Here is a 26,502-nt window from a genome sequence, read left to right on the forward strand (position 1 = left end):
AATTTGCTTAAGTGTAAACCGCCTATTCATAGCCTTTGCCTATTTATCATTGACTCTTTAATCAACAAATATTAACTGATCATTTACACTGTGAGGGGTGCCCAGGAACATCTGTTTTAAATGAATTTTGAAAATACCATGCAATGAACTTCTTTGTTATTACATTTAGTTTATTTTTTCTCTATCTAATGGTCTATTTAATATTTTATTATTCTACACTAAGTTTTAAAAATGATATAATCAGATTTGTGCCATGTTTTTCCTATGTGTTCTTCTTCCTATTAGAGGATTTATGCTTAGAAAGTTGTCACCCCGTTATCTATTCAATATTTAATTTCATTTAATATTTAATTCTATGGTTTTACCTCTGAAATTTTAAGTCTTTAATCCAATATCTCTGAATTAAAGACTAGTCTACTAAAACTATGTATGTAGAATGCAATATTCAAAAAAACCAAACCAAAACCAAAACAAAATATTCAAATAAGTATGAGACAGCTGACTTTCACAAAGTTGATTAAACTTCTCTATGAGGATGCCCCAGAGACTTGACAGGCAAATGAATCTTGTGAGTCTCCAGGGCTGGGGAGGACTGGCAAGATCGGTATAAAATATCCCTCGAATGTCGTGACTATGGACCCCTTTGTTGGTGAAGCACCTCTTGGGGTGTCACGCTTTGACAATAAAGTGAGGATTTTTGTCTGCTTTACTCCCTGCTGTATTCCTAGTGCATTGTAGATGCTCAGGAAATACCACCTAGTTGAACAAACAAATAAGCACATGCAGTAAAATAGAACAGATCTCATCCAGTATAGCAATACTGAGCCACATCTCTAAGGTGCAGGGAGGTGTGGGGACTTTGCATGGTTTGCTGCTTTATCTAGGGCTTAGAATAGGCCTAGGACAAACATTTGCGGAATAAATGAATGCATAAAGGAATGAGTCACTTGCACAGCCCAGCACCTGACTTATAGTCCCTAACATCCCTCCTTGAATGGAAGTGGGAATACGTCACCCGGGTAAGAGTACAGAACCCTTCGTCATGACCTGAGGCAGCTCTGAAGGTAGATCCAGGCATCAGAGACCAGAGCCTCAGGCACACCCATCTGGAGGTGCCAGGGACCTCATAAAGTCCACAGGTGACTTTTCATACCAGTGTCAGAAGCCCAGCTACACCCAGCCAGGAAATGGCAGGCATCTCACCCAGGGTAGGCTGAGGACCAGATGACTTTGGCACTGCCCAGGCTAGCCAAGTGAGGCTCCAAATCTTTCCCTTAAACACAGCCTGGAGTTGCCCAGGGCCTGCCATGAGTGTTCTACTTAGGGTGGCACTAGGGCAGGGCCTCCCACCATAGGCACTGAATGCCCTGAGCCTTTGGGACAGGAGAGGTCTCTTAGGATGGCAGTGGCTGTCCATCTGATGAGCACACTGCCAACTTCATTGCCATCCTGAGACTGATGCCCAGTCCTTCCTCCTTACCTTCCACTCGCCACTCAGCTGTGGACCAGCACGAAGTGTTCAAGACCAACCTTTGCTAAATAGGAGCCTAAATTAGTGTAAGGTTCACAGGGAAAGCCCTCCTGTAGAGCCACGCTTGGGTGTGCGGTGGAAATGGGTGTAGATAGCTGTCAATACAGTCTGTTTCTAATCGCTGAGGGGACACTGACCCTCACCCACTATGCCCAGCATCTAGAACAGCAAAGTACAGTGAGTGTTCAAGAAAGAGACCCCAAAGCCTGGCCCAGGAGCATTGATGACAGTTTCCAAATATTACCCCTGGGTAATATTTCCTTTCAGAGCGCCCAGCGCAGACCGAGAGTCCTGTGTCACCTCAAGTGCAAGTCCCGCCAGCAGTTTAGGGAAAATGAACCCCCTACACCAATCCCTGTGTGTGAGGTTTTAGAAGCTTCCACGGCAAAGAAGAGAGGAAACAATGAGCTTTATAAAGAACAATATTTATTTCCATTTACAGCATCAAATACCATAAATAAAGCTAAACATTGTTTGTTTTGCTGTGTGCAAAATACAGGGTTCCGTGTGGCACTGTAAATGATTACCAAAGGTCACAGACATGCGTTGTGATGAGATGGGGAGGCTAGCTAAAGAGGAGGCTGAGAGGGGAGGAGGGCACTCTTTGGTTGACATTCTATAAAGGGAGGGAGACTCTGTAAGAGAAGATAAGACAAGAGCAACGACTTCGTACTGGCCAGGATCTGCACAAGCGCAGCGAGTGTGCAGCATGCAGGGCCAGGCAGGCAGGCCCAGGGGTCAGGGTGGTCTGGGCCACATGCAGGACAGACGCCCCCACAGCCTGAGACCGGCGAGGGTTGCCCAGGACAGCTCCACTGTGCTTGGTGTGTTGTTTCTCATTAAGAGCACGCTGGTGATTATCCTGCTGCGCCAGGTACAAGAGGCAGCAGAAATGTGTGCTTTAAGCAGAGTCACAGGGGCCTGGGGCTGAACTGAGTCATTTCTCAAAGATATCCCTGCCTGGGATGATGATGGCTCTAATTGAAGCTCTGGCATCATCTGGGGCTTTATGAGCCAAGGGACATAAGAAGAACCACAGCAAAACCCTTGCATCTACAGTGCAGGCTGCAACCAAGGCAGGATTTGCTAGAATACTTGTGATTACGTGTTCAACCTACAGAGCATGGCTCAAGCTTGGGATGAGGCCTGAGAGTAATTATGCTTTTTAAATCCCTCCAAAGAATCACCTATGGTTTTGATCAATGACATTAACAATCTTTACATTAAAGCCAGTTTAACAAGGGGCTGATATGTATGAGCTTTTTGAGGCTGCTCGATAGGTGTTCTTTTCAAAGGTGACAGAGGCCCCCTCATGGTACTGTCTCATGATCAAGGTCGACCCTCCCAAGAAAGTAAGTGGCTTCGCAGGTGCAACTGGAGAAGCATGCACACAGGCAGGCCCAAGGGAGACAGGAGAGGCGGGGCATGCACTTGGGGTAGACCAGGCTGCCGGCTCCACGGGAAATGAACACAGACATGGGTCTCAAGCTGGACACTCCCTCATGCTGTTAGCCAACCATGCCACCATATGAGTCCATCAGCATGCAAGACACTCACAGTTAGCACAACCAGTACCGCTGGCCGGGAGGACGGGGTGCGGAAAGCGGGTTGGGGGTTAGTACCACTCTTTGAAAATTGGCAAGAAAACCAGTCACCTTAGAGCAGAAGTGGGTGTCAGCCAAGAAGTGGGTGTAGCACTGGAAGGCTGAAATGAACTGATGGCCATGGTGTAAGATTGGAGAGAGAGAGAAAGATGGAAAAGAGAACTTAGTGTGGGGAAAAAAGGAAATGATTAACATCACGAGAAGGCACTGGAGTTGAAAATAAGGCAACAATTGAAAGAGGGAAACCTCCTCTGAAAGAGTCAAACCTCCTCTGAAAGAGTCACTGTTTGCTTAGACGAGAGGAACCTTTCTGGTTGTGACCAGCTACTTGTTTACAAGAGAGGATGCACACAGTTTGCATCTTGCTCCCTGATATCCTCTCGGCCCGCAGTTTACTCTAGTGTCTCCTATTCATTCTTGAACATGTTGTGGAGGCCTAGAGGCATTCACCCTCTGGGGTCCACCCCTGGGTGTTGGTGCTGCCCACCAGAAAGGTTCAACATCTCAGAGCATACAAACATCTCAGATTTCCGACAGGCACACCCTGTCTCACCACAGTGATTCAAACCAGTCTCCTTATGGCTGTACATGACAGTCTTAGAGATTCTGACTCTGGCTTCATGGAACACTCCACAAAGCATCTCAGCCTATCCTGAGCTGAAGATAATCACAATAACATGGTCATTCACATCATGACCTCGAGAATTTACTTTCTGTACTCAAACAAAAGGAATCAAGGGTTCCTCCCCCCATGCTGAACACTAAAATCCCAGCAAAAATTGGAGAAAACACAATGCAAGTCATCAGACTGAGAACAGTGCCAATAAGGACAGAGGCGCCAGTTCCCACAGAGTTGGCCATGGCTATGCCTCTGTTTTTCCCAAGGATTTCAGGGAAGTGTTTGTAGAAATGCACCTCCTCCTTTCTTCCCGCCCCACAGAAACTGTCATCTCAAAGCTCTCAAAGGTTCTGGCTCCTCACCCACACCCAGGCACACCTCTTAGTTAATCCAGAGGCATCTCTAGTGATGACTGCACAGAGCTATCTTGCGCCCAGCAACTCCAGATACACTGAGCCCTGTAGATGGCCTTTCTTTGGCAGCCCCTTGATTGTTCAGCCAGACCCTGCAGCTGTGTATGTCTAGGCAGCGTGGAGCAGGGAGAGCTGAGGACTCTTCTAGATACCCAGCGTGAAGAATGTAGGTGGGCCTGCATGCTCATTTTAACCCTTGCTAAGGCATATTTCCTTTGGATCAGTCCAAAAACAGCTTCTACTCCCAGCCTTCCCTGCCAGTCAAGATACAGTAGAGCTTCCCCTGGAGGTCAGACCTATTCCTTTCCCAGGGCATTGTGAAAACGGTTTCTGTTTTGATCACATATGCATCGCAGCGGAGCAGCTAAGCCGTCAGGATGTCCACAGGCAACGCTCACTGGGCAGGTCATGCTTCCCAGCAATAGCCTGATGTGCTAACAAACCCCCTCAGTCTCAAAGGACACCACATGAGTGGGCGAAGTCTTCCACTCCACTCGGCCTGACCAGTATGGACCCTGCAAGGCCTTGGCTCAGCCTGTAGCCTGGGCTGGGGGATCTGCTGGGAGCCACGGGGGCTAAAATGCCATCAGCTGAAAGAGCTCATCTTCAGCACTGCATCAGCTCCATGGTCAAATGCCAGTGGGCTTTCACTGCACTGCCCATTAGTGGAAAGGGAAAATGCATGTTTGTAGAATCTGTTGAAACCCCATGGTTCTTCCTCATTTGGCTGTGAGTTGGTATGAGGGGGAAAGCCTTTAAGCTACTATTTAACATCAAAACAAGGGAGCAAAACAGTCCTCCCCGCAAGGGGACAGATAACAACCAAACACACACTACTCCCTGCTTTTGTAAGTTGAATTCTATTCTGCCCTTCTACTCTTTTCTTCTAAAATAATTATGCTTTCGTGTTGTAAAAAGTATCCTGCTGCTGACAAGTGGCATCTGGGTACCTAAGCCAAAAGGCACTGGTCAGGAGATGGCACACTCACTTCCATATGTGTAAAATCTTAAATCATCCACTTTGCAGGCAGTGGCTCTGATAACTCACTGCAATGTTCAAGGGGTTTATAAAACTGGTTATAAGCTTCAAACCCATGTTAAGAAAAATTGACACTCATAGAAAAAAATGCTTTCTCTAGGCTTATTAAAATTTAAAAAATTGAAATGTAAACCCAGAAGTATGGCTCACTTTGGTGTACATATATATAAGTACAAAGCTACAGAAAAGATCCTTCATATCGTCCCTGGCCCTAGCACCGTGAATAGATGTTCACCCTGATAAGGCCAGGCAGAGGTGGCCCATGTGAAACTCTTTGGCTTTGAGCTAATTGCTTAGAGAATGGTAGGCTTCCTGGCTAGAGCCTGAGCAAACTGTAAATGCACTGCCATCTGAAGCCTCCCTGGAAATGTGAAGGCACTTTGGGGCGGCCAGGCATGTCAGCGGAGCTTGACTGGGAAGCACCTGAGCACCCAGTTGCAGATGCTCTCGAGGGAGCCCTCAGATTCCCTGTACATGGCTGCCAGGACCTCAGAGAACGCCCAGAGAAGTGGCAGCCCCAGGCTCAGGAGCTCGTACATGTAGCAGTAGTTGTAAGCATTGTCCCTGATATGGAGGCCAACGGCTTGCAGGAGTCCCTGCATCCAGTTACACAGGTCCCTCGGCAGCCTGAGGGGCCAGCCCAGCGCCTTCCTAAAGAAGGAGGTGGAGATACCTGGGGGGCTGCCTTCCAGGGTGCCAATGGCGGCCACTGCGCAAGAACTTTCAGTGGGAGTGTCTCGCAGAGGGGCTTCCTGCTCTTGCCATGTTGCCTCCTCCTGAGAAAGAGATCGAAATGAGGGCATTAGTCTGCAAGTCTTCCAGAGGACTACTTCAACAAAGCAAGCAGGAAGCCAATACAAACCGAACTCGCCAGACCCTGCAACCAGCCCCCACAATAATCTCAGCCCCCCAACTCATGCTGAAGCCGGTGCTGAACACGGGCACTTTTCTAGGCGGCCAACTGACCATAAGAGTCACAGGCCTTCAAAAATATGCATGCCTTTTGATCAGGAGTCTGACTCCTAATGATAAATACCAAGTAAATAATTTGAAATATGGATAACAATATGCATACCAGGATGTACACTATAAAAACATTTGTAAGATAAAAAATTCAAATGACATAAAGATCCAGTAGTGCAGAAGTAGTGAAGTAAATGATTGACCATTTATAGACTAGAATCTTCCAAAGGCATTAAAAATTATGCTCCAACAGGATTTTTAATGTCATGGGAAATTATTCTTGATATACAGTTAGTGAAGAAAAGGAAGAATATAAAACTGTAGGCATAGGATTCCACTTTGGTTAAAATATATTCCCATAGAAAAAAGTCTGGAAAGGGATGTTACAAAATGTGAACCGCGGTTTTCTCAGGGTAGAGTAGTTACAGGTGATTTAACTTTGCTTCTTTATATTCTCTCATTCCCATGTTTTTACATTGAACCTATATATTTGGGTAATTAGAAAAAAGTTTTAAGTTATGGGTTGTTGCTAGTGGTAGATGATTAATCAAGCTCGAGAGAAGATATTTGCTAAGAGATGCCAGAAGAGATGCTTCCAGAAACCATCTATAAATTCAGTGGCCTGGTCACTTGGTTGACTTCGAGAGCCTGGGAGAGGACTTAGAAAATGTAGACGGGTCGGTCCTATACCAGGCATTCTTGCAAACAGCACCTTGTGGCCAGGTGGGTTCCAGGTATGGAGGGCCACGTGGCTTTTGTGTGGCTAAGAATATCACCCCATCCCTGCCACATGGGCAAGCTCTTCCAGGCTTCTTATGAGAAGCCATCATGGCTACCGTCCTGGGAGCTCATCTTGAATGGGACACGCCCCAGAGGCTGTGGAACAGACTGAAGTAAAAGAACCCTCCACACCAGTAAGCAGAGGTTTTCTTCTTTATCTGTGAGTCATCTCAATCCCTCTAGGGCCAGAAAAGCTGGCCTAACTTTGAGGATCACTGGAAACCCTTATCAAGGGGCCCTCCCTGTTTCACCAGCATGTTTGAGACAAACATACCTCTCTTTGTTGCTTCAACTCTGCCCGTCTCTTCCGTTGTTTGCTATTGGTTTTACAGTGAATGAAGTGAGGCTTGCAGTAAAATTTGCCTGTAAAAAGAGGCACACACATCCAGAAAAATTTTTCTCCTGTAAACTAGAGCCACAGTAGACAAAAGCCAAGTGCACACCACTGTCCAAGTCAGAAAATAGCAACGATGGAAATAGCCCAGGGTGGCTCAAACTTGGGAAATGGCTTCCATCACCTTCCTTAAAGAAGTGGCACTGAGATGAGGTAGGAGGTGCCTCAGAGACAAGCTCCAGCAATGGGGGCTCTCCCGGGGATGTGGCTAAGACTTCAAACCATGGAGGCTTCCGTAGGACGGCATGCCGGCACCTGGAGAGGGCATGGGAGCTCTGAGACCCTACTCCCATACCACACCCCATGCCTCTTTTCCATCTGGCTGCTCCTCTGCATCCTTTATAGTAAATAGGAAAACATTAAAAAAAAATCCTCAAAGCAAACTGAGGCCAAGTTTCTTCATAAGACCAGTTGCCAGGCAGCAAAATGGACAGCTTCGAGTATGGACACCCTGAATCTTTCTTTGTGGAATACCTGGTGGGTGGGAAAGGCTGAGAGCAAATGGCAGCAGTGATGGTGAGGAAAAGACCCAGACGGGGCACACACTGGGAAACTGGCCACTGCCCAGGACCACTGTGCACCTTCCAGAAAAGCCTTCCTTGCTCACTGCTATGCTGGTAACAGTAGCAATAGTAAAAATTTTAACACGGACACTTACATAGGAATGCCTGTGTGCCAGGCACAATGCTACGAGCTTCACATGCATTAACTCGTCAGTCCTCACAACCACCCTGAGAGCTAAGGACTACCATTAACCTCATTTTACAGATGAGGAAACTGTTTAAGTAACAGGCCCAAGGTTCTATGGCTAGGAGGTAGTAGTTTAGTTTGAGGGCGTGTATTGAGCGCCATGCTATACTGCCTCTTGTTATAGATGACAGAGCAAATGTCAAGCGCTGAAAATTAGAAAATAATCATTCGTTCCAATGAGCACAATTCCTCCATCAATGTCTTTGTTAGGCCACTTATCAGAGGGAATGTCATTTTGATGGTTATTTTTAAGACACATACTATGTAAATAATATTAACATTGCATCATATGGTGAAACTTACTTCATGCCAGGTGTGGTGCTGAGCATGCAACAGAGGGTATTGGGTTGGATTTTCTTGGCCATACAGGGACAATGGAGGGTGGTGAGGCTACATAAGAAGAGGTACGTAGAGCCCTGGGCACACAGCAGGTGCCCACCAGGACCTGGTATGCCACACCACAGTGCTAATGCTACCCCTTCCCTGGGACCACAGGCAGCCTCCCCTTCTAGCAGGAGCTCCCAGTCTCCCTGAACAGCTTTCCTGATGACATCATACTTCCTTTTGGGGGTGTGTTAGGTGTCCTAGAGCCGCCAGAGGGACAGGAACCCGAGTCAAGGTCACATCTGAGGCCAAGGCCAGAGCCCAGTGCTGCCCTGGTCCCTGGGGTTACCTTCATCGCAGTCAAAGGTGTAGGCAGCCAGGCGCAAGGTGGTGGCACAGACGCTGCAGCGGAAACACTCCCGGTGGAAGAAGTGGCCCTCGGCGCTCAGCCGCTCCATCACGTACACACGCTTCTTACAGAAGTAACACGTGTCGCTGCCTCCCAGGTTAAGGGGAAATGACTTTCGCATAGATTCCTGGGGATCGGGAGAGAGGAGTGGTGTATTAGGGCTTATCCCAAGCTTTCAAATGCCAGGCTGAGGCTTTCAGAAATTCCACACTGAATGCTGGGGACCTCGTGGGCTTCTGTTTCCTGCTCCTGCCACTGCAGCAAAGAGGGAGGGGTAGGAAGATACGTCCTTAACCCAGACCCCAACCCTGCAGGGGCTGCTGTTAACCATACTCCCAGGAAGGCCGGAGACAACAAGGTAGGCCCCCCACCGAGGTTGGCTGCTCTGGTTTTTGGGGTGGGAGTGATCCTGGTCTGACAGAGTGGGCTTTACTCAAACGTGTCCTCCCCACGATATTCTTTCCAGGATCTGTCCTTGGGATTAAGTGTCACCTGGTTCTGGACAGAGGTCCTGAAACTGGCCTGCCGAGGATGTTTTAGGTGTCCTGTTCCCCTGCAGTGGCACAGGTCGGGTGAGGAAAGCTTGTGGCATCAAATCTGGTCAGTTATAGTCCTAATTGTGAATTGGGAGGGCACGGGCTTGGGCAGCAGTACCCCTGGGCAATTCCAGGGCAATGTGCCAAAAGGAAACAGAAAGAGTGGTCAACTAAAATTCCTGGTGATGGCAGCGAGCAGCCTAGTTTAGAGAAAGGGAGAATTCTAATCAAAGGGATATTTTCCCCATGACTTTTTTCTCAATCCAATGCAAAGAGTCTGTTCAGGTTGGACACTAAACATTGAAAGTGAGACCATTCAATTATGCTCACGGCCTCACCTGGGCCTTTCTACCAGGCCGTTCTCCAGAGCCACAGACAGCAGGAAGATCTCTATTTTCAAAAAGACCACAGGGGACCTGAGTGAGGTCTGTCTTTAAGGAAATGTAGGTTCCCTCTAACTTCTGCCCTGATCCAGCTCATTCTCAGCCCCCTCTTGGCCCAAGAGAAGAGGAGCCTCGGAAGGGCTAGAGCATCCTCTCCGCATCCCATGTGCCCGCCTTGGGATACCAGAGCCAGTGTCTGTGGGTGAAGGCTGGGGATGCATGTCCTTACCAGGTCTGGAGAGGTGGCCTGGGCCTTAGGTCTGTGATCATTCATGTACAGATTGACCAGGACTTCAGCTGCAGCCCCTATTCCGCTGGATACTTTCCCTACCGTCAGCTAACCAAGAGCAGAGGCAGAGGAGACAGAGACAAAGGTAGAGGCCAGTTAGCACCCAGGAGGAAAACACAAGCAGGATGGATGGGGAGAGTGCTCCTCACCCACATGCAAATAGCACCCCACGACCCAGGAGAAGCAAAACCAGAGAGGAGCAGACCGCGGGGATTCTGGAGATGGAGAAAATAAAATAAATAAAACCCTGTGGCCACAAAATCACAAATGCTGTAGGATTCCACTTACATGTGGTACCTAGAGTAGTCAAAATCGTAGCGACAGGCAGTAGAACAGTGGTTGCTGTTGTTTAATGGGTACAGAGTTCCAGTTTGACAACAACTAAGAGTTCTGGAGTGGGAGGATGGTGAGGGTTGCACACAAAGGATGTATTTAATACCACTAAACTATATCCGTAAAAAATGGTTAAGGCTGGCTGGGCATGGTGGCTCATGCCTGCAATCCCTGCACTTTGGGAGGCCGAGATGGGCGGATTACCTGAGGTCGGGAGTTCAAGACCAGCCTGACCAACATGAAGAAATCACATCTCTATTAAAAATACAAAATTAGCCAGGGTGGTGGCGCATGCCTGTAATCCCAGCTAGTTGGGAGGCTGAGGCAGGAGAATCACTTGAACCTGGGAGGCAGAGGTTGCGGTGAGCTGAGATCACGCCATTGCACTCCAGCCTGAGCAACAAGAGTAAAACACCGTCTCAAAGAAAAAAAAAACAAGGTTAAGGTGGTAATTTTTATGTCATGTACATTTTAACACAATAAAAAAATTCGGGGAAAAAAAAGATTAAAAACCAAAAGCCTTTTAGTCCTGGGTGGGCCACAGGACTATTACATCCACTGCGGGGTGCAAGGCCTTCCGAAGTTCCTGAGCCTCTCATTGCACAGATGCATACATGAATCCCAGAGAACGGAAGGGTCTATCTGAGGCCACTTAGCAAATAGATCTAAGATTCCAGACTGTACTCTGGTCTCCTGCCCCCCAGCCCTGGGGCATTCACAACTTTACTCAGCAGGGGGATGGGGTAAATGTAGTGCTCAGACCCAATCATTACCCAAAAGGCCCCAAAAGCTGCGAGTCAGATAAGCCAAGCAAAGAGAAGAAAATCAGGAGCCAAGTCCCCTCAGACAGAAAGGTAGACTGCCACACTGTGGCCACCGTCTTTCAGAGACCCCTTGACCCTGGGGGGCCGCAGGCAGCTGCTCAGGGACCAGCAAGACCAGGGGAAGGGTACGGTCCCAGCTCCACCACAGGCCAGTGCTGAGACTTGGCATAAAGCACAGAACTTCTGAGCTCAGTTCCTCATTTAGTAAAATGGGAAGAGCTATACCTGTCTCCTGAGTTTGTGGGAAGGACTAGGCGAGAGAATGTGCGTCCTAGCACCTGGCACTGAGCAGGCTCTCGGCCAGGACTACCTTGTGTGATATTGTGATATCATTGGAAATACATATTTGGACTCTGCCCCCTGGTTCCCGAGGCAGAGCTCCTAAGACCTTTGTACCTTCTTGAGTGACAGCAGCATCTGAGGCAGAGCTCCTAAATCCCTTGGGATTTCCTGCGTGACAGGAGCATCCTTTGCTGGAATGAAGTGACTCTTGAGCTCCTGGATAGCTTCAGGATGGGGCTGGTTGCCAGGGGAACCAACCCTGTGATTAAAGGGTTGGAACTTTCAGTCCCATACACTGACCTACGAGGTCAGAGGGGCTGAAGGTTGAGTTAATCACCAACAGCCAATGATGTAATCGATCACACCTTCATAACAAAGCCTCCATAGAAACCGAAAAGGATAGGGTTTGGAGCTTCTGGAGGGCGGACCATGTAGAGGACCCTGAAGGGCAGTGCCCCAGAGATGGTGTGGAGGCGCCTACCCTTTCCCACATGCCCTGCCCTGTGCCTCTCCTCACCTGGCTGTTCCTCTGTATCCTTGATAAGATCCTGTATAATAAACCAGTAACCGTGTTTCCCTCCTCAGGTTTAACTAATTTGCAAGGATGGCTCACAGAACTCAGGGAAAACATTTCCATTTATAGACTTTGTTGGTGGGGAGAAACATCCCCACTCTATTTGGTGACCAAAGGTGAGTGGTGTGAGAGTGGAGAGAAGCAGCTTTTGTTTTTTTCTTATACCTTGATTCCTCCCTCCCTTCCCTCCTCTAGATTCAGCCTGCCCCAGCCTGCCTTGAAGCTCCTAGGTCCCTCCAAGCAGGACCACAGCCCACCCTGTCAACAGCAGCAGTATGTGGAATGAGCGCATACTGGGCAGGTGGGACAGGATGGGGACTGCAGCAGGCTCCAGAGCCAGCGCCGGGTAAGGTCAGCTTGGAGACAGGGAGGCAGCAGCTCTGCATGGGCCATGGGGTGCATGGCCCAGTGACAGGCTGTGGGTGCCTGTGCTCCTGAGGGCACCTACAAATGCCTAGACCCCCACCAAGGTGTCAAAGAGCTGGGGAAGGGGTGGAAGCTGACAGCCTAAAGAGCATGGCACAATTACACATACCCGCTTCTGCAAACCACAGCTTGCTCTCCCCTTCACCCCTTCACCCCTCACCCCCAACTCTGGAAGCCTACCCTGGTATTGCTGCAGTCTCTTCTTGGGGGAGGCAAATACATATAGCACGAGATTCTAGAAACACTGCTCCTGATACCAAGATCGTAGAGGGAGGGAAGCTCTAGGTCCTCCCCAGCTTCTGAACCCAGTCTCTGGGAGTTGTGGCCAGCGAGAACAGCAATGGAGGCTGCAGGGCCTCTGGGCAAGAGTTGATAGCCATCGCCACACCAAATAACAGTAACTTGTGTGTGGGTGAAATGATGACCTCTATCAAAACCCAAGACTGCCCTTGGGAGGCCACATCTAAACTGATAAGAGAAAGCCTCAAATATAAAGCAGGGAGTCCAGGGAACTGCAAAGCAAATGACAGGCTCACCACAGCTCCCCTATTCCTGGTAGCAGTGCCCATCTTCGGGGCCTAAGGCTAACTCACTGGCTTCCAGCAAAAGCACAGGCACTATATAGGGCTGAGCAGGAAAAGGAGCGCCTGGCAGGCTGGTGTGAACAAAGCCCAGGAGCCCCTTGCTCCCTTTCTCATTAGGAAGCCCAACATTACAGTAACTTTGAAATGGTCACTCCAGACCATGTGTGTGGCTTTGGGGCCTACAGAGGACCTGGATGCATGCTTGCTGGGGGTGTCTGATCCCTTGAATTTAGACAGATGGGACCTCATCAGAGTTTACCAAGCCTGCCACTTCTTGGGAGCAGCTGTCAGGCCTGGCACCCCCTTCCACCCTTGCCTCTACTGTGGCCCAACCTGGGAGGGATTAGGATTCTGCTTCCAAGCACACTGTCTGCCATTTTCAGGAGGCCACAAATGCCAAGAAATTTTGCCCCTGCTTCCAAGAAAGGTTCAGGTGTATAGCTCAGGACAATAAGTCATTGTTTGCCTGATGTTCCATCCCCTGCTGGGACCCCCAACTTGGCCACTCAGATAGGGGATACAAAGGACTTCCTGGGCTTTTATCAAAATAAAGAGGGGAGGAAAGTCAGGGAGGTCAGTTATACTCTTAGCACCGCCTGCCCAGCCCCTTGTGTGACTGCTTCCACTGGCCCAGTGTGTGAACTGGCTCCATAGTATTCTCCCAGAAAGGCACCACAGTGATGCCAAGATACCCACGCACAATTACTGCCTTCCCTGAATAAGCAGAGACTATACTTTCTGGAGCTTTTACTACAAATCCCTAATGAGATCTTATTAACCACTTAGCTAATAAGCACTTTGTGCACTGAGCTTCTGAGCAACCCTGACTTGGGGAGGCATTACTGAAGCATGCAGAGGGCTGCGAGGTTGCTAGGAGGTACTGCCAAAACTGAGCAGTTGCAGAGCTGCTCTATTGTCCTACAGCACAGGGCACAGTCTGGGTCATCTGGGCAGGGGATCCAGGATGAAGACCACATCTGGTTCCACCTGTCATTAGGTCCAAAAGCCCCCTTTCTCCCTGTGGCACCCACACATCCACCCTGAGAGGGTGACATTCTTTCTTTTTTTTTTTTTTAAGTAAAATGAAAGCACCCTTAAGGAAATCAGTATTGGGTCTCCTACTTGCCCTTTCCAACCTGATGAAATGCATTCCAGAATCACCAAGAGGTAGACCAGCACTTCTTTGAGAGGTCACAGGGAAATGAGGTGATGGAGAACTTGTCTCCTGGGATGAGGGGAGAGGCTTTGAAGCCCACCCCAAAGGCCAATGTGAAGGTGAATGTTGCCCTGGGCATCAAGGGTTATCTTCTATTTCCTGACAGCAGGACGGCCTTACCGGCTCTCAGAGTGAGGATATAACTAACTAACTGGCTTCTGCTAGCTCATTGCTCCTCAAACTACCTGTGGCTAATGACAGGTTTTTTTCTTTTTAAATATTTAATCCATTATGGCTGATTATTTCCAGATACAAAGAAAATAAACTAGAAATACGAGCACACACTTGAATGTGTGGCAGTATCAAATGGTTCTACAAGTTTCCAAGACTTAACTCTCTCTCACTTGCTATCATGGGATTATAGCCCAGTCCCTGCCTGTGGACCACACTTTGAGTAGCACTGCTCTAGTCAACTGGGGGAATCACCAGGTTCTCAGGATCCTGAGAAATAAATGCTCAACTCATGGAGAAATCCCAGATAAGTCATCCTGGTGTGGACCTCAGGGTTAGAGCCAGTGGTTCCTACCAAAGAGAAGCATGCACTGATGGCAAGCCACTAGGCTCCTGGGGAGGCTGGTCAAGAGAAGAGCTTATGATTAGGCTGGGAACAATTCATCTGAATGCAAAGTTGGGCAATCTGATGATCTAGTCAGAGATGATCATGTTCCAGCCACCAGTTTTTTAAGAATTAGTAATTTCAAAGTCTGCTTTTTAGTAATTAGTAATTTTAGTAATTAGTAATTTAAGAATTAGTAATTTCGAAGGGAGTGCTTTTGCAACCCTTTATACATCTCTCAATATTCTTGTAATTTTCAAGAATTTGGGTGTTTTTCATTACCTTCCCCCCCTTTTGAATTCTAATTATTTTTCAGCAAATTAATTAGAACATTTCAGGAGGGCAATCATCTTGCAACATATGCCATTTCCCTTCTGTGAGCCTCAGCTTCCTCATCTGTAAAATGGAGAGACCACCACCAACCTTGCAGAGCTGCAGAAAAGACTCCTGAAAGAACCTGGGCCATGCAGGAGGTACTCGGCAGATAGTGAGTCCAAAGCACGGCCACTGGGAGAAATGCTGGAGGGAATGGATACCCCATTCTCTGTGATGTGCTTATTTCACATTGAATGCCTGTATTCAAATACCACATACCCCATGCATATATACACCTACTACATAACCACAAAAATTAAAACAAAGCACGGCCATTTGTGCAGCGTTGCATTTCCATGTTCTAGGACTTCTCTCTTGTCTTAAATCACTTTCCGCTGCACAAGAATGGCATGGCCCACACAGGACGAGCCCCCTGCCTCCTCTCCCCAGAGCCAATCTAGATAGAAACACGGTGACGCAGCTGTTTTCACACACACTCATGCCAGAGACTGCAGAAGATGGCTAGACCTCTACAAAGAGGCATTTTCCAAGTGATCCTGTGACCCCAGCGTAGAATATGACGGGCCTCGTCTGGATATCAGAGCGTTCCTCACACTGCACCTAGCTGGCCCATCTCCCCCTCAGTTTGCACTGCCTGAGTGACCTGTCTTATTCACCTCGACATTCTTGGCACAAGGCAGATACTGTGAATGCAGGAAAAAGCAGGCTCCAGGCCCTGTTTGTGTGAGAACAATGGAAACGGCCCCTCCCTGCACCTGGAACTGAGCCAAGATTACCAGGTGTCCCAACTGCACTTCTCTACTGAGTTTGGCCACCTGCAACCATACAGCCTGCCAGGAGCATCGAGCAAGTCCACGTGGGTAAGGCAGCAGTGAGAGCAGAATGTGCAGGGCCTCAGAACGGAGGGCTCACAGGAAGAGGAGCTTTTGACAGGTAGGGCCAGAGGGGGTCTGCTGCATCCACTTGGGCAAGGACATCCTCACTGAGGAGTCCCTGGATAAGAAGACATCAGAGGACAGCCTGTTGGACCTGATTCCTCAGCCATATGCCCAGGGCTGGGGGTAGGCGGGCAGGCAAAGAACTGAAATCACTATGTTCAAGGGTGTCTGGAATTACAAGTTCAGAGCTAAGACGGAGGCCTTAGGGGCTGTGAGCTCCCAGTACAAGCACATGTCTGCCCACCTTCATCCCTGGTGCCAGGCACTGTGCTGCTGATCATTGCGCTTAACTCCCAGAGCCCTGCAGGTGGGTCTGATAATCCCCCTTTGCAGGTGAGGCAGCTAAAGTTCAGGGAGGCTCTAACTCACCTGAGGACGCACTGTTCTCAAATGGCTGGGATGAAAATGGAACCCTGAAGGTGACTTCTTTTCCTTTAGAAAGAGAGGGATCAACATGCATTTTAGGTAAATAAGATTTCTTTCAGAATTCTCTTCCACTGGGGAAAGAGAAGCTTTACAGGACACTTCAGGAATTTTGCATAGGTTAGGACATTGCAGTGTTCCAGTTACCCTCAGGAGTAGCTGCTTTCTTCTCCATTTTATAGGTTAAGAAACTAATGTTCAGAGAGGTTCACAAACTTGTCCAAGGCCACACAGTGAGTAATTTGTGCTCTGAACTCAAGTCTGATTTGAAACTCATATCCTTCTTCCATACCAGCACTCTGCAAATTAAAACCCCCCAGGCTGGGATGCACACAGGAGACCTCCAAAAGGTTGCCTAGCTCTATTCCCAGGATAGGAGGAGGAACAGTGAGGTTGGAGGCAGCCTTGAGACCTGTCCCTGAGATTTATCCTCCTACCAGATCAAAGGCAGATTGCCCCAGACAAAACTTCCCAGCATTTCCCTGTTTCCTTCTACTATGCAAATCTCTAGAGTAAACCCTGCAAATCCAGTTTTAAAACAAACACCCCCAAGGGTAGAGAAAGCTCCTTTTAAAATGCTCAGTGATCTTCTGACCCTGGAGGACTGAGGGGCAATTCCTAGCCCAGTGAAGGCCACCCCCAGCCCCCGCCCCGCCCCGATTGCCCAGCTGTGCAAACGCTCAGTGCCTTCTTATTCTTGCAAGAGCTCACCAGCATGGCAAACAGCCAGCAGCCAATAGCCATCCCATGGGCCAGATCAGCAAAGTGGCCTCCCTTCTGGAAAAGCGAAACTAACTAATGGCTGATAGGGAGCCGAGATCACAGAAGAGGGCTGGTTTGATGGGATGGTGCTGGGGACATAAAACTGGGCATAGGTCTCACAGTCCACAGCCTGGAAAGACAGACTCTGCCAAGGATCTGAGCTCCCCATGAGAGCCCTCAAGACTCCCTGTGACCATTCAGGCCAAGAAACCCACAGCACCACTCTGAATTTTACAGTGGAATATCAATCTGAGACAGTGGGCAAGTGGAGTCTGAAGGCAGAGCCCTGGCTCCCTGTCTTGGAGTCAGCAACTCAAGTTTGCATCCCTGTGAGTAACAAGTGCTCCTCATAGTAAGTTTGGCTAAGTCAGTTCCCATGAGGAGATGATTATTCCTGCATCCTCGGAATTGGCGTGGAAGACCCTAGGGCAGGAACAGAGACACGCTGCCTGTCAGGAAGTTGCCAAGGACTAACCATCAGTTTCCACGTGCATTTTTCTTCCTCTTGCTCCCCTGAATTCAGGCAAACTTGGGTCAATTGAGCAAAAAGAACAGCCCAAAATCTGTTTGGAAGAAGCATTAAGACCCCAGGCTCTAGGACAGAAGTTCCCTGAGCTGCACCAGGATAGAATAAATCTGTTTATCACCAAGTCATCACCTACTTTAAGGAACAGCCAGTTCTCTCCCCAAAGAAGGTTGTGATTCTGCCAAATTCTGCATGTGCAAAGCCCAGTGCTGAATCAATGGTGGGGCAGAGTTTGGGGAGGGAGGGAAGTCAAGGCAATGGGTGAGGCTGGCAATATCCTTTCTAAGACTGCTTGAAACTAGAAACTCACCACTCTATCCATAGCTGCCTAAAATGGACTCACAGTGTGACCTGCATGAGCCTGCAAGTGTAGGTACTCAGAAAAACTGAGACACAGAGAGGCTAAGTGACTTGCCCAAGAGTCCATTCTAAGAGTTCCTCCACCATTCCCAGCCATACTGTGAAAGAAACAGCCAAAAATTAAGATGTTGGAAGCTGTCAAAATAGTCCAATTACATCATCATCTAATGACCAATGCTGGCTTGGGAGATTGAATTTTTTAAAAGAACAAAAATAGGGCAATTGTTCTACCACAACTGGGGAGAAGCAAGGAACAAAGCTGTAGAGTTGGGGAGAGCAGATCTGGGGTTGGACCCCAAAGCCCTCCCTGTCCCTGAGTGTGGGGGTTTACATGGACACAGCCTCTGGGCCTCTGACAAGGCCTCCATGCACACGTGGCTTCTGCAGGACACAGGAGAGCACTGGCCTGGGAGTTGGAACACTGGGCTCCAGTCTCCTCCCTGAGCCTTTGCCTTATCTGTGACTCTGCTCCTGCTCAGTTCTCACGATCACAGGAAGAGCTCTCCAGCCCCCACCCAACCACTCCATTTAAAATCGCCACCCTTCCCTCCCCAGCATTCCAGGTCCCCACCACCAGCTCTAATTTTTTCATAGGAAATAGTGTCTTGCCCTCTAACACATTATATAATTTACTGATATAATATGTTGATTGCTGTAGGCTACTAGGGTGTAAGCCTCATTAGGGCAGGGATTTAACTCTTATTCATTGATGCATATCCTGACAGCCTGAAGTGCCTAAACATTGGATTTTCATGCAGTAAATACTTGTTTACTGAGGGTGGCGGTTCACGTCTGTAGTCCCAGCTACTCAGGGGTGGAGGGCTGAGGTAGAAGGATCGCTTGAGCCCAGAAGTTTGAGGTTGCAGTGAGCTATGATTGCACCACTGCACTCTCTGGGCTGGGTGACAGAGAAAGACCCTGTCCCCCCGCCAAAAAAAATTAAATTTGTTGAATGAATGAATGAATGTTCACACATTGGCTTTCGGAGTGACACTGGTGGAGAAAGCTCCTTTTGCAATGCTCAGTGCTCTTCCGACCCAGGAGGACTAAAGGGTAGCTCCCAGCCCAGTGAAGGGCGCCCCTGCCCAGCTGCGCAAACGCTCAGTGCCCCCTTGTTCTTGCAAGCGCTCACCAGCATGGCAAACGGCCAGCAGCCACGCCACAGGCCAGATCAGCAGTGGCCTCCCTTCTGGAGGAGAAAATTAACTAATGGCTGATAGGGAGCCGAATCTTCAGGGGAGGGCTGCCTGAAGAGCCAGAGACAGCGGCAGGCAGGGCCTCAGCAGGAGTGAAGATGATGTGATGGGGACACGCTTAGTGGCTGAAAGCATCTCTGTCTTACCCAGCAGCTGTGCATGCTCCCAGCAGGCTGCTCCCTGCCCTCTTAGAAGGACCGAATGCCCAGTGGAAACCAAGTCAGGGTATTTCAGAGGTGTGGGGGCTTTTTTTGCAGCAGTTCTGACCCCAACAGTGACCATGCCAGACTTTCTTGGGGATGAGAGAAAGGCAGGGACAAGAGACGGCCTTGCCTGGTTCTACCCTGAAGGGCCTAGGCAGCTAGAGGGGGCTGGGCCAGAGAGAAGCAAGGTGTGGGCCTGGCTGACCAACTACGGGCACAAGCCACTGCCTGGTCTGTGCCCAAGTGCCTTCTCCCCTCCCACCATCCTGCCAAGGGTGCCATGACCTTTTCCCATAGCAGACAGTATGTGCCTGGGGAAGGCACCTTTCCCTAACTGGGCAAAAAGCCTACCCTGCAACCTTGCTGACGGTGATGACAAAAGTGCCTGTCTCCACCCACACAGCTCACTGGAACGTGAGCCCAGAACCACTCTTACTGAGGCAAAGAGGCCCAGATAGGTCAGGAGACTTAAGGTCAAACAGCCGGCCTGTGGCTGACCTGGAGCAGGTGGCTGGGGATCTTGATATGCTGAACATGGCTATTTTCAGTGGCATTGAAGATCATGTGTGTGTTTCTCTGTGTTACCCGTTTCTGGGGTGCTTCCCATTCACATTGGGGGCCTCAGATGGGGAGGGGCTGGTAAGATTCCTTGTTCCTTTATTAGGGACTCTACCTATGCCGTTCTCCTCACAGAGGTGGGGGCCAACAGGGGTGGGACCCCTAATTACACACCAAGAGGCAGTTTCTAATTTTTCACTAATGCAATAGCATGGAGCTGGTTTGTGCACCAGTTTAACAGCACAGAAACAGACCAGCACTCCTTCTGGCAGTGGCACATTCAGCATGACACACAGAGCCTCGGTGGGAGCCAGACACACTGGCTGTGAACAGAGAAGCACAGTTGGCGGGGTGGAGTGGGGGAGACTCCAAACCTACTCCATGAGCAACAGCTCATGAGGTAGGCTTCACACCCATTTCTAGATTCATTCATTCCAGAGGCCAGGCTTCCCAGAAGACAGACTGTCTCCCACCCCAGCCTGGTATTGTTCTCCACACAGGAGGTAACAGGAGGACAAGTCAAACACGAAAAGCACCCCCAAACCCAGTCTTAATCATTGTTCGTGAGTGCATTTCATTAACTGCTTAACCAAAGTTAGCTCCCCACTCTTCTTATCCTCCATGCCGATCTCTGCACTACTGAGTCGTCCTTCTAGAACGGAGTAGATCCTGCAGTGGCTTCCTATGACCCAGAGGATAAAATGAAATTCCTTTATACAGAGTGGGCTCACTTCCACTCTCCATGCCACCATAAATGCTTTTATTCCCAAGTTCAAGTCACACCAGACATTCCATCTTTTCATGTCATGCAAGCTCTGCCTGCCTGCCTTTGCACAGGCTAGCCCCTCTCCAAAACGCCCTTGCCCTAAACTTCTCTCTAGCAAAATCCCCCCATGGAACCTTCAACAGTCCCTCAGTTCCCATATTACCTTCTCCGTATTACCTCCCAGTCTTCTCCCCTCTCCATTCCTACAACCTTGCCCTTTATACCTCTTATAGAATGAATGGTGTTACGTTAAGTTTATCATGTGAAATTGCCATCTTATTAGGACAAAACAGGCAAGTTTCGGCAGTATGTGATGTGATATTTGGTATCATCAAAATGTCATTTATTTCTATGCTAATGTGCTATTTCCCATCTCAACTGTAGTAAGGGAACGGCACTACCCTCTCTGTTTTCTCAGCATCTGGCACGGAGGTTGGCATATGGTGGGCCCTGATTAATGCTGGCTGGATGAATGAGCCCTGTTTGGCAAGCTTCTGTGCGCCGCCTGTTCTGCCGTGTTGTGTGCTCTAACACAAAACCAAAATCGAATCCAGCACTGTTGTAAAATATCTTACAAATTTTTATTCCAGCCAAGCCAGGCTCAAGATGTGTGTCTGTGCAGGTCAAGTGGAGCATGAGAACATCTGGGAACATGCAGGCAATGGGGAAAGCAAATTGTTCAGGACAACTACCTTTCTGGCAGGAGAAGCAGAGTCAATAGTTGATGGAGAGGAAGAAGCAGCTGGATCAGGAGACGGGAGGCAAGAGGGAGGAGACGGAGGATGAGTGTGAGACAGGCCTTTAGAGAGTAGTTTATTCTGCACAGAACAGAAATAGAAGAAACAAGGATTATCCCAGGAGTCACACCTGGTCATCATGCCTCGATCATGCAGTCCCATGCCTGTGCAATTAAGGGGGCAAAGAAAGGAGACCCATGTCTCTGGACAACACAGAAACCCCTGTCTTTGGAGCCAGAAAGAATTATCTGCCTCCTGGTTATACAGAATTCTGCTGCAACTATTCCAGCTCCCTTGTCACACCAAAATAGCTCATGCAGATTCAATCTGTTCCTGCCTACATCCGCCTCAGACACCAACGCCAATTACCAAAGCCCTCACCCTGGAGCTTGGTATGAAGTAGCAGCTGCGAGCTTAGGAGAGGAGAACCCTGGGCTGCTTTAGGGCAGGTGGCCACAGCAGGGGCCTCTATAGCTGCAGCAGGCAACTGTGCTAGCGTCCTGGCAGGCATGTGGAATCCTAAAAATGAACGAAGTGTAAAGCATCCTTCCCATACCAATGATTCCACCAAGTAGCAGAAGATGTAGGTCTGAAGGAGACTAAGTGAAAACAGCAGAGAGGTAAGTTCTAGGGACAGGCGTGCTGTGAGGAAGGGAGGACTTTACACATGCACCCACCTGCAGGATCTCATTATCAACTCATTTCCTCTTGAGCACACACTCTTCTTTTCGCGAATTTCCAAATAAGTACCTGGCTTGGAGGAGGCTGTACTTCCTAATTCTAAGGCAAAGCCATTCTTGTTAGCTTGAATTTATCCCATGGGGAAGTAGAGCTCCAGTTACCGCATATGGTTGGCCTCATCATTCAGTATCTTCCTGATCAGGGCCACAGGGAGATTTCTCTCCCACTCAAAAACATCACAAGCAACTGGGTAAAGGCACTGTGATTCTGCAACTGATGACTGTTTCCTCTTTGTGTTGACCCTTAGGAAGCTCAGAGCCTGCTTGGAAAATATCTAGGGTCTACTGGCTTGTGCTTCTGTTTAGTAATGCCTTTCTTGATCGGAGTTTACTTTCCTGTCTTAGTTTTCCCTTTCTCTTGATGTATTTACTTATTTTGAATCTTTGCATTTGGGTCTTTTTTAGATGCCAGCTTGTGTTATTTGATGGCTTGAAAAATAAATAGCTCCTCATGCTATAAAAGGAGGAAGGAGGAGAAAATTGAGCTCAGAGCCTGATTCAAGGTCACTAGGCTGGATGTCCAACATCTGGGTTCCTGGGGGCTCTGAAAGCCCCATGTTTACCTGCGGGAAATCCTCGTGTCCAAACATGGAGGCAAGGTGAGCCGCCTTCTCTTTAATGTTCTTTGTGTGAAATTCCCTGTTGGCCAAGTTCTGAGCCCTCTTCTGCAGTGAAGGTGAGAAAGGAGAAAGAAAAGAGAGAGAGTGACAGAGACTGAGACAGTTGCTTCCAAGAAGTGGGTGAGGGAGGCAGCCGGGGGCCTTGTCTGCTCACCACACACAGCAGGATGGGAGACAGGGCATGGGCAGAGGGAGGAGGAACCCACCTGGGTAGGAGGAGGGAGGGGAAGAAAGGAAGTCACCCAGACGTGGACAAAGACAGGGCAAACAGTGAGCCTTTCACCTGGAGAATCTTTTCCTCCACTTGCTGCAGCCGCCACAGCACCCCGGAAAGAGCCTGTGCCCTCGGGCGGGTAGAAGGCAGGGTAGCGAAATTTTCTGTCCCACCCAGCTGTAGGTCAGACTTGGCTCTGGCTCTCCAGGGCCTGCTCAGGCACTCGCTGCCAGCAGACACTTGCTTGAGCTCTCTGAGCACATGCCCCGTCACGACCACAGAAGGGAACTGGGAAAGAGGGAAAATTAAGCTTCCTTCCCTACTGTGGCCCTTTCACACCCCTCCCCCATGAGGGATCCCCCATGAAGACCAGAGACAAAGGGCGCGCCAGGTGCAACCCTAAGTAAGATTCCAAACCAGCCCCAGGTGTTGACTCTCCACCACCTGCAGCAAAATTGCCTGGCCTCCTCATTCACAACACACCGTCCGGGCCTCACCCCCAGGCCCTGAATCAAAACCTCTACAATGCTGGTTCTCAATCCTAGCTGCATATTGACATCTAGGGTACTTAAAAAAAAAAAGACCCAATTCTGGGGCCAACCTCCAGAGATTCTGATTGGATTGTTCTGGACTGGGCATGAGACTTTGGTAGTTTTTTAAAAGCTCCGCAGGTGAGGCAGACAGACATAAAATTGCGGCATTGTATTCACACCAACCTTACTCAACCTCCACCACCTGGGAGCAACACACAAATCCTAATGCTGACCAGACAACTTTGTGGCTTATGGTCAATGATAGTGATTTGGTTCGGATTCCAAACCCAGGAGCACTACCTGCCATAAGCCACACTCTGTGACTGCCAGCTGCCTTCTGCCCACTATGTAGGTCCTCAGCTACTCTGGCACCGGGAAGGCCTTTACCACAACCCAGCCTTACCCCTTCAATGGGTCCAGCCAAGTGGCCACCTGGGCCCATTCCAACATCACTTTTTCATTGATATGGAAATCAGCCTATTTGAACGGTCTGCAAATAATGCTTAGCATCATAGGGCATCATACAAAATACCCTGTGGTACAGTTTATTTTTCCCTAGCGGCACCATTGAGAACATGGTATTTGCTCAATTGATACCTCTGACTGGCTAAGGGATCAATAACATGTATTTTGTGATGTTGCATACTTGGTTATTCTTACCTATAAGTGTGGTGACATCAAGGTATGTCCAGAAAATCTACAATCAGCTCTACTTGTGGTGTGGGAAGAGCCACTGACCCCACCCCTCTGGATCAAAGTCCCCTCTGGCTTCACCAAAACAGCATCCACTGGAAGGAGCCCTACCTGCCTTTTCAGAGGAGGTGATGGGCTGGGTGTGGCCTCCTCCAGCTTGAGGCAGCAAGAGTGAACAGGAGGGCCAGAGGAAGAGCACAGGACGGGCTTACCTATCCCTGAGACACAGCGTTCCTGGGAGAAGAAAGGCGAGTCCAAAAAAGCAGCCACAGGAGACATGAAGGAAAAGGTGAGTCAGATTGAGAGGCTCAGAAGGAGGAGAGAAGAGGAGCAGGGAGACAAAGTTTGCAAGTGCAGAGGAAGCACTGGGCTGAGCTCCTGCAAGCCAGGCCCAGCTGGGAAACTTGAGCCCTGGCTCCCTGTCCATGTGAACAGCAAGTCCTGGAGTCCCCTTCTCATGGACAATGTGTGAATCCCAGGGTGGCTTTGCTTAAGCACAGACACAGGGCCTTAAGCAGGCACTGTCAGAGCCCATGCCAAGCCAGGGTGGCTGGCCCAGGAGTCCACCTGGAAACAGAAGAGCTTCCTGCACACTCAAGGACAGGGATGCTCTGGTGCTTCCGATGGAATTGAGCCCTCATCAGCACTTGGGGACTGTGAGGGACCAAGCCTCCAGAATGGGCAATCAAGACAATTTGTGGAGAATTACAAGTCTCCAGGAAATGACCCCTTATAATAAAATCCCTTCCCTTCCTGGAGAAGGTCAGTTCTCCCAGGAGGGACACAGTCCACATCAAGACTAAGGAGACATCTATGGTTGCCTCTAAAGCTAATTAACTATAGAGTCTCATTCTGTCATGTGACAGGCGTTCACCACAGAAAAACCAAATCTCTTTTCCCAAGCTTCTGTAATGTGAAAACAGCACCCTAAAGGAAGTTCAGGGGAGCAAACGGAACCACGAGGCACAGACCTCAGAGCCAGAGTCAGGAGGAAGCCTACAGCCTGATGCAGCATTCCGTCTCCTCCAACCTCACACTGACCCCCATCAGACAAAACAGCCCTGCCAGGCTGACCCTGGTGCAGGGAGAGAGGGGAGGGCCAGGAAACACCTGGGAAGATGGCCTTCAATACTGTGAGCTCGGACTCAGTTCCTCTGGTTTGGATGGATCTTCTCACTGTAGACTTTGTACTTTCCCAGCCAGCCAGCCTCTCAAAGCTCCCTTAAACTGTATCATCTCAAAACTGGCTGCAAACCAAGCCATGGTTGGAAAGCAAAACCAAATTAGGGAATGGATTTATTTAATGCAGAACAACCATCAGCAAACTAGGCCTATGGGCCATATCTGGCCTGCTCCTGTTTTTTGTAAATAAAGTTTTATTGGAACACAGCCAGGCTCGTTTGTTTAGGTATTGTCTACTGCTGCTTTCCTACTATAATGGCAGAGTTGTAACAGACAGTAAGGCTTCCAAAGCACTAAAAATCTGCTATCTGGCCTCTTACAGAAAAGTCTGTTGACTCCTGATCTAGAAGGAGTCTCCTTGAGACCAGGCCTGGCTGGCATATCTGAAGTCTACCAGTAGCCAGAACATTCCTGCTGAAAAGTCACCAGGAAGTCAGTCCAGTGAATATTTGACATGACTCACTTGCTTCATGAGTGAGGGGTTCCGAGTGCTCTCCTCAAACTTGGCCAGCAGCTGATTCGCCATGGACTTGACTTTGTTCTGATTTCCACCTTCTTTACTGCTCCCACACTCTTGATTGGAGCCCACGCTACGGCTGGAAAAGTTTGAAGGCTGCAAAGGTTGAAACGGGACACTGATGGTTGGATCCTGGAATCCAGATATCAGAAAGCAGACTTGGGGACTCAGGATGTGGGACTAGTTTCCTGCAGAAGGGCTCCCTCCATGGTCTGAGGAAGGGAGGCACAGGCAGCAGGGCCACCCCGCAGAGGCAATGCTCACAGGAGGGATGTAGGTTTCCAAAGGATGAGCACAGCTAGGCTTGGGAGCCAGGCGGTTGGGATTTGAATCCCGACTCTGATTTCTTAGCCCTGTGATGTTGGCGAT

At 49.1% G+C, this 26,502-nt stretch overlaps 1 protein-coding gene across 17 annotated transcripts in view; it reads right to left on the minus strand.

The window, feature by feature from the left end:
* Positions 1-1,935: 1,935 nt before the first annotated feature.
* The window catches only part of MICAL2 (microtubule associated monooxygenase, calponin and LIM domain containing 2), a 152,100-nt gene continuing 127,533 nt past the window's right edge, over positions 1,936-26,502 (minus strand). For 4 of the 17 annotated variants that reach the window (XM_025356027.1, XM_025356025.1, XM_025356026.1 and 1 more), the window contains 11 exons: positions 26,080-26,229; positions 24,546-24,668; positions 23,278-23,496; positions 22,938-23,039; positions 21,590-21,715; positions 9,975-10,082; positions 8,767-8,953; positions 7,224-7,312; positions 5,880-5,982; positions 3,187-3,246; positions 1,938-2,166 (listed from right to left, as the gene is read on the minus strand). In XM_025356027.1, the coding sequence (XP_025211812.1) occupies positions 3,206-3,246; positions 5,880-5,982; positions 7,224-7,312; positions 8,767-8,953; positions 9,975-10,082; positions 21,590-21,715; positions 22,938-23,039; positions 23,278-23,496; positions 24,546-24,668; positions 26,080-26,229 (1,248 nt within the window). In that variant the 3' untranslated portion in view covers positions 1,938-2,166; positions 3,187-3,205. Of the gene's footprint in view, positions 3,247-5,879; positions 5,983-7,223; positions 7,313-8,766; positions 8,954-9,974; positions 10,083-16,472; positions 16,536-21,589; positions 21,716-22,937; positions 23,040-23,277; positions 23,497-24,545; positions 24,669-26,079; positions 26,230-26,502 lie in introns of all 17 variants that reach the window. The other 13 variants (XR_003115587.1, XR_003115585.1, XR_003115586.1 and 10 more) reach the window with 7 other exon arrangements.

This window comes from Theropithecus gelada, chromosome 14, assembly GCF_003255815.1.
Source record: "Theropithecus gelada isolate Dixy chromosome 14, Tgel_1.0, whole genome shotgun sequence".
Classification (NCBI taxonomy): domain Eukaryota; kingdom Metazoa; phylum Chordata; class Mammalia; order Primates; family Cercopithecidae; genus Theropithecus; species Theropithecus gelada.